Source organism: Enoplosus armatus, chromosome 2, assembly GCF_043641665.1.
Source record: "Enoplosus armatus isolate fEnoArm2 chromosome 2, fEnoArm2.hap1, whole genome shotgun sequence".
Classification (NCBI taxonomy): Eukaryota; Metazoa; Chordata; class Actinopteri; order Centrarchiformes; family Enoplosidae; genus Enoplosus; species Enoplosus armatus.
In genome coordinates this window covers 13039456-13055648 of record NC_092181.1, presented here as the reverse complement: position 1 = coordinate 13055648, position 16193 = coordinate 13039456, and the positions used below count along the sequence as shown (strand labels likewise).

The 16193-nt window shown below is 42.4% G+C and overlaps 1 protein-coding gene across 3 annotated transcripts in view; it reads left to right on the top strand.

The window, feature by feature from the left end:
- Nucleotides 1–6395: 6395 nt before the first annotated feature.
- The window catches only part of rhbdl3 (rhomboid, veinlet-like 3 (Drosophila)), a 53939-nt gene continuing 44141 nt past the window's right edge, over nucleotides 6396–16193 (top strand). For 2 of the 3 annotated variants that reach the window (XM_070923683.1, XM_070923701.1), the window contains exons 1-2: nucleotides 6396–6536; nucleotides 7179–7202. In XM_070923683.1, the coding sequence (XP_070779784.1) occupies nucleotides 6396–6536; nucleotides 7179–7202 (165 nt within the window). Of the gene's footprint in view, nucleotides 6552–7178; nucleotides 7203–16193 lie in introns of all 3 variants that reach the window. The other variant, XM_070923693.1, reaches the window with a different exon arrangement.

Sequence of the window (16193 nt, the reverse complement as noted above, 5' to 3'; positions counted from 1 at the left end):
CTGAACAATATGTAAATAGTGTATATAATATAGTAGACTGTACATTTGTTTGTCTTTGTCCAAAAGGGTCATGTCTGATTCACACTGAATGCAAAGGTATTAGTTTAACAGCCTAGGTCATGAACTCGCACAAACATTAGCATTGATTATTCACATTGACAGATATTGGTTTGCCTTTCAAGGCCAAACACTTGGACGCACCTTTTTAAAAACAAATGTTTGTACGTCTGAGCAGGTCAGTGTTAGTGAATGTGTGGAAGGGTCTGCTGCTCTCTCGCATGTCTTCCCATGTTGGTCACTTAATTCATCAGCTCATGTATATTTGTGTGTGTGTGTGTGTGTGTGTGTGTGCTAAGCTATTGAAAAATCTACACTTTACAGCCATTCTGTACATTTTGTGTTTGCATGCCTCAGAATTTCAGACCACATTCCAGTGTTTTAAAGACTTGCCGTGCAAAAGAATTACCATGCCAACTTCTCCGCATTGCTTTCCTGCTCCCGATAATCCAGGGATGTAGTGTTTTGACAGGAGTGCTGATTGGAAGATAGTTGAGTCTTATAGTGAACTTTGATGGTCATTTGACCCTTGTTGTGATTCCCAGTTAGCTCTACTGATCGCAGAAGATGCAATAATATGGCCCCTGATGTTAATTTCCATGCAATTGCAACTGCTTGCCACGAGGTTCAGTCTGATGTGTTCACTCATCCCTGCCTTTTCCGAAAGTTTACAATAAATAAATATGTCTTATTACATTTGGTGTGATGGAAATTATTTTTTTAAGATTATCAAGAGATTTGAAGATTTTGCCATTACTTGCTTTGGAGTGAACAAATTAAGGATTTAGATTGGTTCGCATATTTATGAAACGTATTGGCTACAGAGTACTCTGAGGCAGTGAAGGATCATGTGTTACTTGAAATGAACATGATGCAGGCAGTATTTTACTATGATTAATATTATTATTATTATTGATAATAATAATAATAATAAAAAGGAGCGCATTTGTTATGCTTTTGTATCTGATATCCCATCACATGATCAACTTTTATTTTGTCCTGTTCTGTCAAAGTTATTATGGTTATATTTAGTGAGTAGAGATTGTATGGAATTAGCATGTAATGATATGAGAACAGGGTTTACTACGACACAAGAGGGCAGCATTGCTTAAAAAAAAAACTGAGTAAAACCTGTCAGCAAACTGAGTGGCTGCCTGTCATGTATGTTTTAAAATACAGTGTGAAACTGACTTGAGTCTGTTCGTGTGTTTAGATAAGAACACCAGCTTCCATAATTATCCGGTCTGTGAGGGGAGTGGTCAGGAAGCACTTTGAGTAATATCATACATTTATGGCTTACATTATAGATCACTATCTTGTTGCATTATTGTTCCAGTGCAGTCCCCAAGATATCATCATGGCATCACCTCGACTTACAAAACCCATTTTGCTCTTCAGTAGGCCTTCTCTCTCCAGATGAAAGCCTCTCATTAAGTAAAATGAAATACAATTTTTTAACCGTGCTCATTAAGTTGATCCCTCTATAAAATAGCGGCACCCTTGGGTCATCACAGTGGGTGTTTGGTATTGGGCTAATAATAGATTTAACCCTCTCAGATGTTAATTTGCCAGATTCAAAGCATGTGTCAATTCACACAGAATATTAAAGAATTTGGGTGAATTTAAAATTGAATTTGGTACATCTTCTATTCCATATTTTACCTCAGTTTGACCATATTTTCTCAAAACATGTTTTACGTTGCTGTCATTTTTTATGAGCATATTAGTCTGGGTCGAGTGACTTCATGAGGGATGTGGCAGAGAGGATTATCTGGTTTACTGTTGAATTTTCATCTCTTCCAGACCTTATTTCACCAACTCACTTAACCCACAAACTTTTTTAAAAGCAGAACCCAACATTGGGGTAAATCAAGCGCTACCTTGGGCCACCGAAGAGACACTTACAGGCTTGGGGTTGTTAAATCCATATAGGTCTACGAAAACTGCATTTGGACATCTAAAGCTAAATTGTGTGGTGCAGCTGCTTTGTCAGAACATTTAAAGCACCACTGGTTCTCTCACTAATGAGTATCTGTAATTATGTGAGACAGTCAGACACTGTGCTGCATGAGAACTCCTATTTAACCATTAAAATGAAGTCCCAGTGCTAGTAAAGCCTACTTTCTGTCAATACCAGGAGAGTAATCTAAAAGTATGTGCGCTTTTGACACAAAGAGGACATTAAGGCCATTCCTTACAGCAGATTCTCAACCATGGGCACCTCAGAGGGTATTTCCATGGCGTGTATACGGTATATATACTATACACATATTGTGTCAACTGTAACACCTGAACACCAGCTGTTGCTGTTGCAAGTGAGAGTACGTGAAAAGTTAGAAAGTGACCAAGCAGAGAAGTTGAAACCACTAAAAAGAATTAATAAACAGCTCAAATAGTTAGCTAAAAGTGATGAATAAACAGTTAAATAGTTAGCTAACAGTAATAGATTAATACTGCAGCTAAAAGTAATGGATAAATGGTGGAAATGTCCAGCTGTGTAGTAGCACAAATGCAAACTTGACCAAATCATTGACAGCTCAATTGTATGAAAAAATGACTGTAATAATATACACTTTTATATAATTAACAGTGTGTAACATCCAGTTTAAAATAAATACAAATGAACACATTTGGAACATCACAGATGGTGTTGATGAAAGGTACTTGAGTTCACCAGTGAGGGGCTGTGGGGGTTATGTCAGGCAGAAAAGGTGGGGAACCACTGGCTTAGAGAACATTTAGTGCCTGCAAACAGCTTTGAGAGAGACTTATTTGTCAAAAGAAAGCAATACCCCCCAGCTGTTAATTTATACATGAGCTAAGTCCTCCCACGTAGCAGGTGTTTTTCTCGCTGTTGCCTATATCTTGTCTCTCCCTTTTTGTTCACACTCTCTTCCCTCATCACACAATCCCCCTCTATCATGTGCCACTCATGTTACAGCTCTTCAGCTGATGTTTGCACATGACTTGCGAAAGCAGCCACGTCAGAGCTTATTTTGTCCAATTAGCTGCTTTTCATTAAAATTCCCATTGGTGCCTGTAGCTAACGAGACAATAATCCCCCTCACTGCTTTGTAACATGACAGATGGAATGTGATCTGTCCTAGGGACGTTGTGACTAGGTTTATCCATTAATAGATATATTTACTTTAGTCTTTGTGGGACCCAAATAAGGAATTTTGATAACATTTCCAAGCTGGTGTTCCAGGTGTTAAACATGGGCATATAGGCCTATGTTATTATTCATTCTCTCCATACACAGTTGTTTAGTGCAGTTACACCCTGTAATTTACATCGTTGTATGAAGGATTCTATTTTCCAGTTGAAAAAAAATGGGTTGTGTTAATTGTGAAGACAAAAAAAGTAGATTCTGGTTAAATCACAAGTTTATGCAAAAATGATATACATTGCATCTGTTATGCAAATCCCAACAGCTTTATGCCTTGAAGTCCTTATATTATATTAATGAATGTGCAACAGATCAGCAATTCAGTCCCTAAAGACAGACAAGTTAGGTGTTTTATGTTTTAATAATTATCAGTATGTGTGAGGTCAAAGTAAATTATTTTAAGGCTGTTAATATTTGTTAATAGTCTGAATTCTGGGTGATCTCTGACCACAGATACAGAATGACCGATGGGTGTTTTTCTTTAACAACATAACAGACTTCAACTTTAACTCAACACTGCTGTGTAGGAGGAAAAGACCCCTAGGGTTAAAAATATCAACTGGCCACATTGTTTCCATGGCAATGCCATCACACACTGTACCTGGGGGAGTTTCACTATAAGGATACTGATTCACCTACACATTGCAGACCACACCGCCATCACATAATTTCTCCTCGTACATGGCTTCCACCCAACTATTAGGTTTGTTTGATGTCTCTTGGTGTAATAGGTGTTTGTCTGAAATGGGGCCCCATCATTTGGGTGATTGTGGCAGCAGACAAGGAGGGGACAGTTTATATAACAACCTGGAATTTACAACCCTGGCCACTCCCTCCTTTCAAAGCCTTTGAAGCAAACAATTTAAGAGTTTGTGCATGCTGTTTTCGTGGTACATGATTAATTTATATTTATAACATGAGACAAGATTACATTTAATGTGAATGAACACCACTGAGAAACTGGGCCTTTGCAGCAGCAAATATTAACAAGGTACACAAAGACACACACAATTTAAACAAACCAACGACAAAAAAGCAGATTTAGTACAAATGTGAAGAGTAAAATGTGTCACGATGAGACAAAATGACTAAAAATGTCAAATTTCATATGTGCATATTTAGTGAAGATACAGCAAAACATTAAATCTATACAGTATACTAAGAATAAATTAAAATGCATCAAGTTAATTATATTTAAGAATAATTGTGGCCTCGAGCTACAAGTGAATTTGAAATCCTGCAGGATGTTAATCACATTTGCACTGCACTTGGTGAGAACTGATCAATAATCTGAAAATATGCACAGACTGAAATGGTGTAATGATTGATTGGAGCCACTCATCTCCAACAGAGCTGTTACTGTGTAAATAAAATGCAAACCTGAGTGTACATTAAGGTTTGAACACTGAATCTTTTGTCAGACATTTTCTCTTCCTCACTTGATGGTTGAGGTTGAATGTGAACCGAAATAGTAAAACACTTTTACCTTTTTTTTTGTAAGGCACCTTATAAGCATTTAAGTTGTCTTTGAAATATTTTATTAGTGCTTTATAGATCATTTACAGTGCATTAATTAGAACAACGTTGGGGTTGTCTTGGCAAATCCTTTTGACTGGTGTTCATCCTCCTTCACTCTTTTCATTTGTTAGGAAGACCACTCCAATGGACGGTGACCATTTCATGTTTGTTTATTGGGATTAGTGTTGCCTTGGAAACAACAACTCTTCCTGGGGTCCATAATTAACATTAACATTATTATATTAATATTAATTATTATCATTAACATTAACATTCACAATATATGATGAATTATTGTAAAAAATGTATTAATTGATTAATGACTTATTAATGACTAATGCAAACATGATAGCTTATTAGAAAGTCGTGTCCCTTCATTGATGGATTACTAACATTTATAACATATAGAAAGATTAAACCAGAGGGATTTTTAACAGCCTCTGTAAAGCATTGATAAATTATTTATTTACCATTAATACATGTTTTGTAAATGGTTCCTTATTAAAAAGTGGCACCTGATAGGATTACGTTATTGAATATGAGACTGGTGGAATTTCAGTATCACTCACAAATGACCAAACGACCTACAACCTCTGAGACAGAGAGGCAGTGACAGCCAGCTGTTCAGCCAGGAGCCGGAGTTCCTCGAAACCCCAGCGGGAGTGGCTGGTGATCCCTCCTCACCGCCGGCCAAATCTCTCCCTGCCTCCCCTCTCTCCCTCTCTCCGCCCCCGCCCTCCTCCTCCTCCTCTTTTCTCTGTGCCTGGAAGACACATGCGGCCGGAGCAGAGTCCCCGTGTCTCCCGGAGCTGAACCAGCCATCTCAGCGGAGGCGTGCGGTGTCTTCCTCATCACCTCTTCGGAGCTTCCTGTGGGCGCGCGGCGGAGAGAGCAGACGGCTGTCCTCGCGCTGCGCCGCCGACCGGCAGAAAGCAGCGTGCCAGGTATCATGACGCACCAAAAAAAAAACGGGGCACTTGCCTGGACTTCTCTCTCCGACTCTGCCATGTGACTGCGCCCACGCTGTTTAAGTCGAGTTTCACCGGCTCCCCCGGACTGAGCAGCCGTACGAGATTTGTACGTCACCCAGTCCGGTTTGTCATCTCTGTCCCGCGTTTCATGTTGTTGTCAGTGTTTGATGATGTCATTATTTCTTTCAGATGGATGTGCGCTCCGCTGCTGCTGCTGCTGCTGCTGCTGCCTCTGCTGCGTCGCATCTCTCCAAGTGAGAAGACTCGCTCTGCATGCGTGCGTCCCCTGCTTCACAAACTTGGACCGCTGCCTCTGTTCCTGACGAGCAAAATCCCGGCTCCTCTCCAGCTCTGCAAACCTCACGCTGCAAAGGGACTTTGAAGCCCAGAACTATCACTAAACTATCGCCAAATCAACTTTTCCTCCGCGAATGAAGATCTGGCTGCGCGGTGTATGTGGAAGTGGGAATAACTGGAGAACGCACCTCTTCAATTTATCGGCGTGTCATTTCACCTGGACTCATTTGACCGTCCACAATCCAAGAAAGATCAGAGTTGAAGGGACCATGAGGCTCAGCTTCCTTGCCTTCTGTCGTTGCTGACGCACACAGGGAGCGAAATGGGATTGTAAACTATGTGGAGTCATTCCTGAGGATTGAGTCGCTGCTCTCCGCGGGTGTATGGAGACGAGCAGCCCGAGGATGACGGGCGGACCCCGGGAGACGCCGGTGAACTCCTCTCCGGCGGTGGCAGCCAACGCGGAGGGCGAGGAGATAGAGGTTTTGGAAAGCACCGACGTCCTCCCCGTGGCTCCAGAGGACGTAAGTCTCCACACAGTACAGAGGGACCTCAAATGCACATTATTTATGACCACTGCTTCCTTTTCACATTTTTGCAATTACGCAGCAGCACCTTCACTTTCCTTTGCGCTGGAGCAAATCCACACAGTGCCTTTGACCTCATGAAGCAGAATCTCATAGCATGATCATAAATTTAATTTTAGAATGTTATCTGTCTAAATGTCATGGCAGAACTAATAACTCCAGTTTTACAGTGATAGCGTATTGCAAGGCAATGAAAGTAGCCACCTAAGACACCCAGCACATCCTTTCCAGGAATAAACTGTTTTTTTTTTCCAAACACACTTACTCCATTAGGTGTCTCAGACGTTCAGATAGAATGCTATAAGAGACACATATAACACATAATGAGCCACACTTTGGTACCTTATTATCTTTTGCTGCAGCTCATTGACCACAATGATCAGATAATAACAGTGTGTGATTGCAAGACTGCAATTACGGCAAATGTGCACAGAGAGGAAGGTCCTTTTGGCCAAGATTCATCATTTCCAAACAGGTGCTCCTCTCCGCTCTGGCACCTGTTCCTGAGATTTTTTCCCCTCGTCCATCTCACACTCACTCCTTCACTTGCTCTGTTTTTTCTCTCTTTCCTTGTCTCAGCAATGGAAGTCTCTGTTTGACAAGGTATGTAGTGCAAGCTACAGTGGCATGAATCTCTTACCATATGCATGTTTCACTCATTGTGGAGCAGTGTTGTCTTCGAAGGTGCTCATCTGTGTGTGTGTGAACTGTTGGCGACCTCTGACATAATCTCTGTTATCAGCTGGAAGCAACACACATGTGTTAAACAGATGCAACACAGCACTGTCCAGCTTAAAGGTCATGAAACATGGGGAAGATTTGGGGTAAACTGAAGTAGTGCACCATCAGTGGGAACAGGCAAACCAGTTAAAGTTACTTTTTAATGTGAAAAAAGTCAATATTCAGTGCTTTACTTTATTTTGGTCACTGCACTGTTTGTTATTTATCTTATTTTTATTTTTATTCTTATTTTACCTTTTATATTCTACATATTTGTTGTCAAAACAATAGCACCTTCAGACCACAGCAAATTCCTTGTAATGTATGTTACTTGGCAATAAACAGTTTCTGATTCTGATTAGTGTAATACATGCCTAGAAACTACTTTTAATGGTGGGATTTTTACACATTTTGTCCATGTATCATGACCTTGACACTGTAATTATATTGTAACACTGGCTTTATCACTAATGTAAATGACTTAAACCTGCACTAGGACATTTTGCACATTGATGCCAAGGGGTAAAATTTTAACTTCTGTGCCTAGAAATTATGTATCATGATGTTTAACTTCACACAGCTTGTCCATGTTTGCCATACCTGCTGATCTGGGCTGCTGAAAGCATCCCAACAGATCTCAGTCTGGTGAATACAGCTAATTACAGTCTATAGTTTTTTATATCACTGATTCATTTTGAGTAGTTTGTTTCTGTGGGTAAACAAACACGGCTCCTGAATTTAATTTGGCTAAATGAGGTGAAAGTACCAGGTTTCAGCTGGCGGAGATGGCACAGTCTTCTCTCCTTCAGCCCCAGTTTGTGATTTAGGCTGATCAGACAAATGTATTTTTAGATCAAAATCTTGCCTAGTGCAGCTTTAAATCCTTTGCCTGCTGGGTAACAATCACGGCGTAACATGCAACCAGGCCGCGGCTTTGTCAAACCGAACTCCTGTAGAGGGGTGGGAGTGGGAGCACACTGGAGGCCGTGGGTGTGTCGTCCACTGACATTGACCCTGGTAACGCATTTATGGTGATACATAATCCTAAATGCATTGATCTATCTCTCAGGCCGATCTTGTGAAACACATGCAGGCGTGCACACACTCACACACACACACACTTTGATACAGCCAAGAAACCCCAGGAGAAGAGAAACACAGACCAGCTGATCATGCAAGCAGCATGTTGGACTGACAGACGGCAAACGGGCCCCCTACTATCACACACACACACACACATACATACACATTTATACCCGCACAGCCACCACTCTGTGGGGTTGCTGCAGCACCTGCCCAGGGGCCCCCTACTTTCTCTGGTGAGGAATTGTATGCGTGTGTGTGTGTGTGTGCGCAGGGGGTTAGCGGGGATGTTTAGGGTTGAGCCAGAGGCTCGTGTCAGGCTCACTCTTTCAGGGGGAGGCTGAGGTCCCATGGGATTACGGGAAAGGCTTGCTGGGGTGTGGTGGGTGTATTTGTGTGGGTGTATTAGTGATGGAGCATATTCTGTTGACAGGCATTAAGTGGGCCTCTCAATCCGCTGTCTTTATGCGTGCAGCACAGCTTTGAATTTCCTCAAGTGGACGGCAGCCTTAAAAAACGTGGGTTTGTCCAAATGGCGAGGTCGTAGCCCGGTCTGGCAGCAACAAATGTCCTTTCACTCTTTTATTCTTCTTCCCGTCTTCCTCCTCACAATGAGCTGCTCCATTTGTCAAGGGGCTGACCCCGGAGACCCCGAGCTTCTGTGAGGCAACTAAGGAAGAAAAACGATGGGCCACTAAAGACAAGGAAAAGAAGGATTTTAAACCAGTCTGGCAACCTGTGTCACTGCATGAGAGACAAAAGACAAAAGTTTGCTTGAAAACAGAGCAAGGTCGTTTATTTGGCTAATGCAAAGATACCCAGTACAAAGTGCATCTATACATGTAGGTACAGTGTGTGTTTATTTTGCAGCATTATGAGCAGACCTAAAATAACACATCTACAAATATCAAAGATGACACTGTTAGTGACTGCATGGACTGCATTTACTGGCACTAGCCTACACATCAGGGCCAATTGGAGTTGTCTTGCTCAAGGACATGTGGACAGGAGGAGGCGGGAATCGAACTGCCAACCCTGCGATTAATGGACAACCTGCTTGTTCAAGACATTTTCATTGTGGCCCTTTATGTAAAGAGAGTGAAGATGGTGTTAGTCCAGGTGGCTGGGCAACGACACACATCCGTCAAACCAACACAGGCTTCGAAATGCTTCAAATGAAGTTCTTGTCAGATTGTAGAACAGCATCTAGACCCCTCTCCCCCGTCACATCTGTCCAATGTCAAAACTGGGGGGGATTGTTTTCCAAAACTGACAATCGGACAAACACGCCCTCTTCACGCAGCAATTAGCCAGGTATGCAGAGGTGAGAAAGTCAACTACTAAGTCCCTTTTTATACCTAGAGGGTCCCTGCAGCCTTTAGATGTGGTCGGACAACACTTTGTGCAAACTACTTTCTTTCAAGCATGCTCCATTCTTCACCACTCCAAACTTCCCATAAGCCACAACCTTTGAGCGAGTGGTTGTAAGTTATTGTGACGACCCTCTGAGCAGGCCTCTCCCTCCAGGAGCCTTGTGGGCGTAGTCGGGTTGTTGGGCAGATGCAGCTCACCTGGTCTGGCTGCAAGATATATAAGCTGGTGGCAGTCAGCAAGTCTCTCTCCTCTGGCTTCTACCCTGTTTGGATTTGTTGTATATCATTTGTCTTTATCTTAATTTCCTTAATTTAGTTATGTGAAATAAACGTATTTTTAGTTACAAGTCTTGCGTGTTCTCCCCTTCTATGTCCAGCCTTGAGCCGGGTTGTGACACTTTCAATTAAGTAAAATGTTCCAGTGAGTGTAATACGTTGGCAAAAAAAGATGTCCAGAGATGAAGACAATGATGCATCTCTTGTATTAATCAATTCTGGCATCCCTGCCTCCTTATATGCAGAGCACATTCATTTCTGTCCATCCCATCAGGGATGTGTACACATCAGAGAAAAGACAGGATCATCTTCTCTCCCTCATCCTTTTTTTTGTTGGGACTATGGCTTTCCTCCAGCTTCTTCAAAGCAGTTTGGGCTGTGTACAAAACCTTCCCTGTCATATCATTCTTACCGGCTCCCATGTGAACTCGGTACGTACAGCTATCAATTTCTGGGTTTCAGACCATCGGGACTGGAATCAAATGCTGCGTCGCTCTGTTCGCTTTCCCCTTCACTCCTCTCTGTTGTCCCCGGAGAGGATTTTGTTGCTGTATAAGTGCTTTCCTCCTCTGCGTGCAGGAAGCAAGAGAGCAAACCTCAGAATGCTTTGATTCGTGTTGCCCATCGCCTGAAACAAACATGAGGAGTGAGCATAGACAGAGGCGACGTTTAATGAAGCAGAGAAGATGCTGTTAGGAGGATGGCAGCTGCACTGCTCTTATAATCAAAGTGTCCCGGCCTCTGTCTGTCCTCCAGACACACACAGACCAATCTGCAAAGACTGCAGTCATGGTAGCCTGATTACACACAATATGTGTATCATCCAAAAGAAAAAACAGGGTCTGTTTTGCAGTCTCCACTCTGTGCCAACAGATGTGCACACTCACTACAGTGCCCCTTCATGATGTTTTTTTGAGGATTTCTGGGGATTTGAGAATGGACCACAGTTTATGTCCAGGATTTATCTGATAAACCGTATTAAGCATGTTTAGATCGCACCCCGAAATGAACCACTGGTACTCCCCGGGAAGGTACATCAGATGGATTTCCTTGTACGACTGAGACTAGAAGAGCTAAATTAGAAATGTTTTACAAGAATCTTTTACCTCATTATTTGTCTTCTCATGCTCATCTGTAAAAAATGAATCCAGAAGGCTTCTCTGTCTTTAAGTTGCCTTAGCACAGTCAGTGATTTTGTACACCGTGGATTATGAGGGGCTACACCTACAGCACAGACACACCAAGTTGTTATCTAAGGGGAATGGGAATGTCCCAGTGCTTGTAAAGCCTGAGATTGGAAGTCCCCTGGTGTACAGCCTGGAAATCTGGCTCAACTCAAAGTACATGGAGCACTTGTAGAGACAGGATGTATACAAAACCATTGACTGTATATCTGTGGTTTGTGCACTAGAAATCTTTTTTTTTACACAGATGGCTCTTCTCTGCAGCCTTGCAACAGGAATGTTTGTCTCTTGTTGTGATAGAAGACTAAAAGAACTACAACTGAACAGCGAACAGTAACAGTTCTGGGCTTTGTGTCGTATGTGTGTCCACAGTTGCCTTTGTGTTGACAGCCTGCTCCCAAAGGCATTTTGAAATGCCCCAGGCACGCGCCCACAGGAGCTTAGTGATTAAACACTTTCACATGGCTGCATACTTTCCATGGAAGTGTTTCCCCCTTCATTTCTTGCTTGGTGGCATTGAAAAGCCTCTGAATGTGAGTTATGATCCCAAAACTCCTCACTGTAACCGCACAAAAGTCTTTTAGATCTTTGAGGAATGTCGTCTAGCCAGAGGGACTTACTCAGTGCATACTGTTGTAGTGAAAACACTGTTTTAGCCATGTGATACGTGATTTATGATCATTCCATCACTTCTTAGCTAAAGTAACGACAGTGAGGTCTGTTGTTAGAATAGCCCGGCTATTGTCATTAATTAAAACAAGCAGAAATTCAATGGTGGGGAAGCCACCTGTTCCCGGTGGGACTCGTGTTTCCCAGAGTTTCTGTCGTGCGTTTCAATGAGCTTGTTAGCTAGACATTCAGTGGCCACGGCTGAGAGAAAAGGAAGGTCATTATTTAAAGTCGTTTTGTCTGGCAGTTCCTTCTCACCTCATCGCACGGCACAGCTGGCATCTTCTCAGTGTCGCTCTCTCTTTTTTTTTAAAGTACACTTCAAATTAATGGTAAACCACCCAGGTAACTGGCACTTAACATATAAGCCAACTGGGAACCCTCAGCTGCGTTTACTGGTGCATGCAGGCATAGCACGCCCTGTCAGTTTTACATACATTAAAAGCAGTAGGAGGTTTAGACAATGAGATCATAACAGTCACTGCAGTTACTGATGACAACGGTAGTAGAGACTATATACAGCAGTTAAGTTTTTTTTTTTGAGTAGGTGAGGATGTCTCTTTTATGAGTTCCAAAAAGAAAGTTTCAGGTTCAAGAACTCAGGTGAGGAAAAGATTGAAAGGAAACCGGCACACAAAAGGGTACAATTTCAAAACATCTGAGAAGAGGTCAACTGATAGATAATAGTCAGCCCCGTCTTGGGTTCTTCTCTTTTATAGTGCGAGTCTTTTTCTCCTTTATCCATATATCTATGCTATACTGATGTGCTCATCAGACTAATTGCCATTGACACATACAGATGGAGGGGTTACAGTCTGCTGACCTGCTCATCTAACTCTACAGCAGTGATTGACACCAGCTGAGTCTTGGAGATAACTCAACGACAAAGAGTTTGTGGTGATACTGAACTGTGTTGTCATTGATTCAGCATGGTAAAAAGTAGTTACAGTCAGCAAACTGCGCCCCGCCCCATTCTATTAAAAAGTTCCCAGGCTGTGCGGTGATGAAATAACAGATAGGGCCTCAAACAAACATTTTCATTGAAAGATTTAATCAGCGCTCATCTTTCCCTGCTCGTCTGCCTCTCCCCCTGCTCAGCTCTAAATAGATTTCCTTAATGAAAGGCACAGTTCCAGTTGGCGGAGTGTGAAAACAGTCTCTGCTTTTATGCAGAGGTAAAAATAGCTGCTGTGCCTGTCGATCTGTAAACGGGAGAAAGAAGACGTGCCAGTTTACCCGTAATTGGCTACAGTGTGCAAACTCATAGCAGCGGTGTCATGAAATCGAAGTGTGTCTTTTGATAGTTGAACGACTCAGTGATCTTGCAACCTCCATATGCTTTGTGTGTGTGTGTGTGTGTACATACAGTGTGTTTGTACCCACCAGACCTAAAAATGTAAATCCATTACTACAGGTCAAGGGAGGGCAGTTGAAGTGACAGCACACCACCCCCGCTGAGCAAGTGGTGCGTGTGTGGTGGAGGCTGAGTGTGCCTGCTGCCTTTTAGGACCAGTGTTGATGGGGCTCCTACACAAATTAGCCCTGATTCGTCTGCTCTCTGTCTTCTCTTCATCTCCTTCTCACTTATTACCTCTATCTCTCTGTCTCTCATCTTTCTGTTGTGAAGGGCATCCCAGGCCATCACTCTGATGAACACCAGTCACATAGTGCCAGGAGGAATCCTGGTGCAATAACCCTGTGACACAAACATCCACTGTACCTGTAGATTATATATTCTCATTATTTATATACACAGTTTTTTAACATGTACATATCATCACTGAAACACAAATCTTCGAATGCTGTGCATTAGGGCTGGGCGATATGGTAAAAAATCTTCCATCGCGGTATGTGTAGTTTTATATCACGGTAACGGTATATATCACTACTTATAATTTCACTCTCCTCCTCCATGTTTTCTTGTCACTGTCTTCTTCTGCACCACCAACTGTTGCTCTCACGTCACGTGAGAACGTGGTAAGCAGTCCTGCTGCCCAAATCACGTTACCTTGTGAGGCAGCTGAATTTGCGAGATCACGTGAGAATTGCTTGCGCGATGTGAGAATCCAGCCCCTAATATATCTCACATATATAAAGCAACCTGTTACGTTAATCATATTTATTTCAGCACCCTTTGCACTCTGCACCATTGCACTTTTATGTTTACCCTGTCAAGCTTGTTGTCCTTGTTTTTAGCTGTATGTATGTCTATTTCTGTGTATGCACATTGAGAGCAATGAAAAACCGGAGTCAGATTCCCTGTATGTGTACACATAGCAGGCCAATAAAGCTGATTCTGATTCTGAAGTCCAATTCCCCGTCAGAGTTAAGTGGACTCACTGCAGATGTGAAGAGGCTTCGGTCTCAGTCTGCTGTTCAGTGCTTTCATGTCATCCCTTTCCATTAGCTCTGTGTACAGTTCATGACCATCACCACACACTAGTTCATCAGTTTTATAATTACGGCACAACAAACTAAAAGGCTTCATTGGAAAAACATAAAATTAGGCTTTGATTAAGGAGCTTGCAGTGTTTTTAATTGAGGCTGCATGTTTCAGTGAGAGTTCAGTGTGTGTCTGTCACTGCTGGCTGTGATGTACTTGTGTTTGGAGGATTATCATGTTTCAGTCATTGCACTTAAACAAACAAATCTCTTCACCTCTGTCCTGTCCTCTCCTGCTCTCCATCGCATTTACGTGTCTTTCTGTTTTTTATTGTCAGATAGCTGAACGAGTACGAAATAGTGATTTGATTGCAGTTTCCAGACAACAAAGTCATCTGACAAAATAGATACAGCTTAATGACAATGACTGTAGTCGACATTTAAAATTAGTGCTCATAGAGAGGGTTAAAGCTCAAGACAGTGCCTGAGCAAGCATACAGCATTGTTTGCCAAAAGCTTATTTTCACTGTCCACACTAAGTATTTGAATGTTCTGGTTTTTGGGTGTGAAAAAACACAGACTTAGTGTGGACAGAAGGCTAAAACGGAGAAACAGATGATTTAGTCAGCTTAAGGTGTCTGTATGCTCAAAACAAACTACTTTGTACAACCACGTCAGAAGTGAAAGTGTTTATAGATGCTACAAATGTCCAAATTTGAAGATGGGGTTAAAAGCTTGCCACCATAGAAGGCATTCATAGTGTCGCACTTTCTTGTACACATGAAAAAAAACATGAAAGTAGTTGTACGATTAATTTAAAAAAAGTTGAGAGGGAAATTTAAACCCTGCTTACTTTCTGACCACCGCACACCTGGCCAACCACTGCACAAAGTGGAAGTGATTGTTGGTTTTGGAAAGTTCCCCTAAATTGAAACGTTGGAAAGGTGTGATGTTACGGGATTTCCAACGTTTCTGCTGCTGTTTAGCCATCTGACAAGAACATCAATTTAAGCATATTGACGCCTTTATTGGTTACGTAGTGCCCGAATGTAACATTAGGTTGTTTATTTTGGGACTACACATGGCAGCAAGGCTACCTTTGTTCAGGGTAAGTTGAAGAACACCTTCCTTCCTTTTAACTTCAACCAGCACTGTCGAACAGGTTCCAGCTTCCTATTTAGGTCCGTCACTGATCCTCCGGGGATCAAAGACACAGTGCAGGTCCATTCATTCCTCATGGCTGAAACTACAATACCTTCCCACAGGTTATAGTTACAGTGTTGTTGACAGAGTGACGTACTGGCCATGACCCATCACACCAACACCTGGGGGCTTGTGTGTGTGGTTGTATGTGTGTATGAGTGTGTGACCGACTCGTAGGCATTTTCTAGTGATGGCTCAGAGGGTCTAGGGACTGGTGGAAAATGGAAAATGTCAGTTTTTTGTCACAGATCTTATAGACGCCACGGGAATGTTCATCGGGTAATATCCTAAGAAACACACACACACACACACACGTGTACATATTTTGGGACACATTCCTATGCCACAGGCCGTAAAGGTCCGCAGTGAATCCTGGCAGGTGCACTGTTGACACAGGTACAATAACCCTGTGTTTGCTATGTACACCTGTTTGTGTGTGAGCGCTCGCGTTAACTGATTTCTGCCTCTTCAGTCAAGCTCTGCCCATTAGGGATCATTCCACGCCGAGTGTACAACTCAGCCAACTCTTTCATTCCCCTCTGTTCTCCCTTTGGAAGAAAAGTTTAGTCTTTACCGAGACAGATGGCAACGTTGACGACCACCACAAACGAAAGCTGACAACTACCCAGCGCAGATGTTTATGCCTGTGTGCTGAATTTATGATGCCAGCTACACTTTTTGGATTTGAACTAAATTGTTTGCTG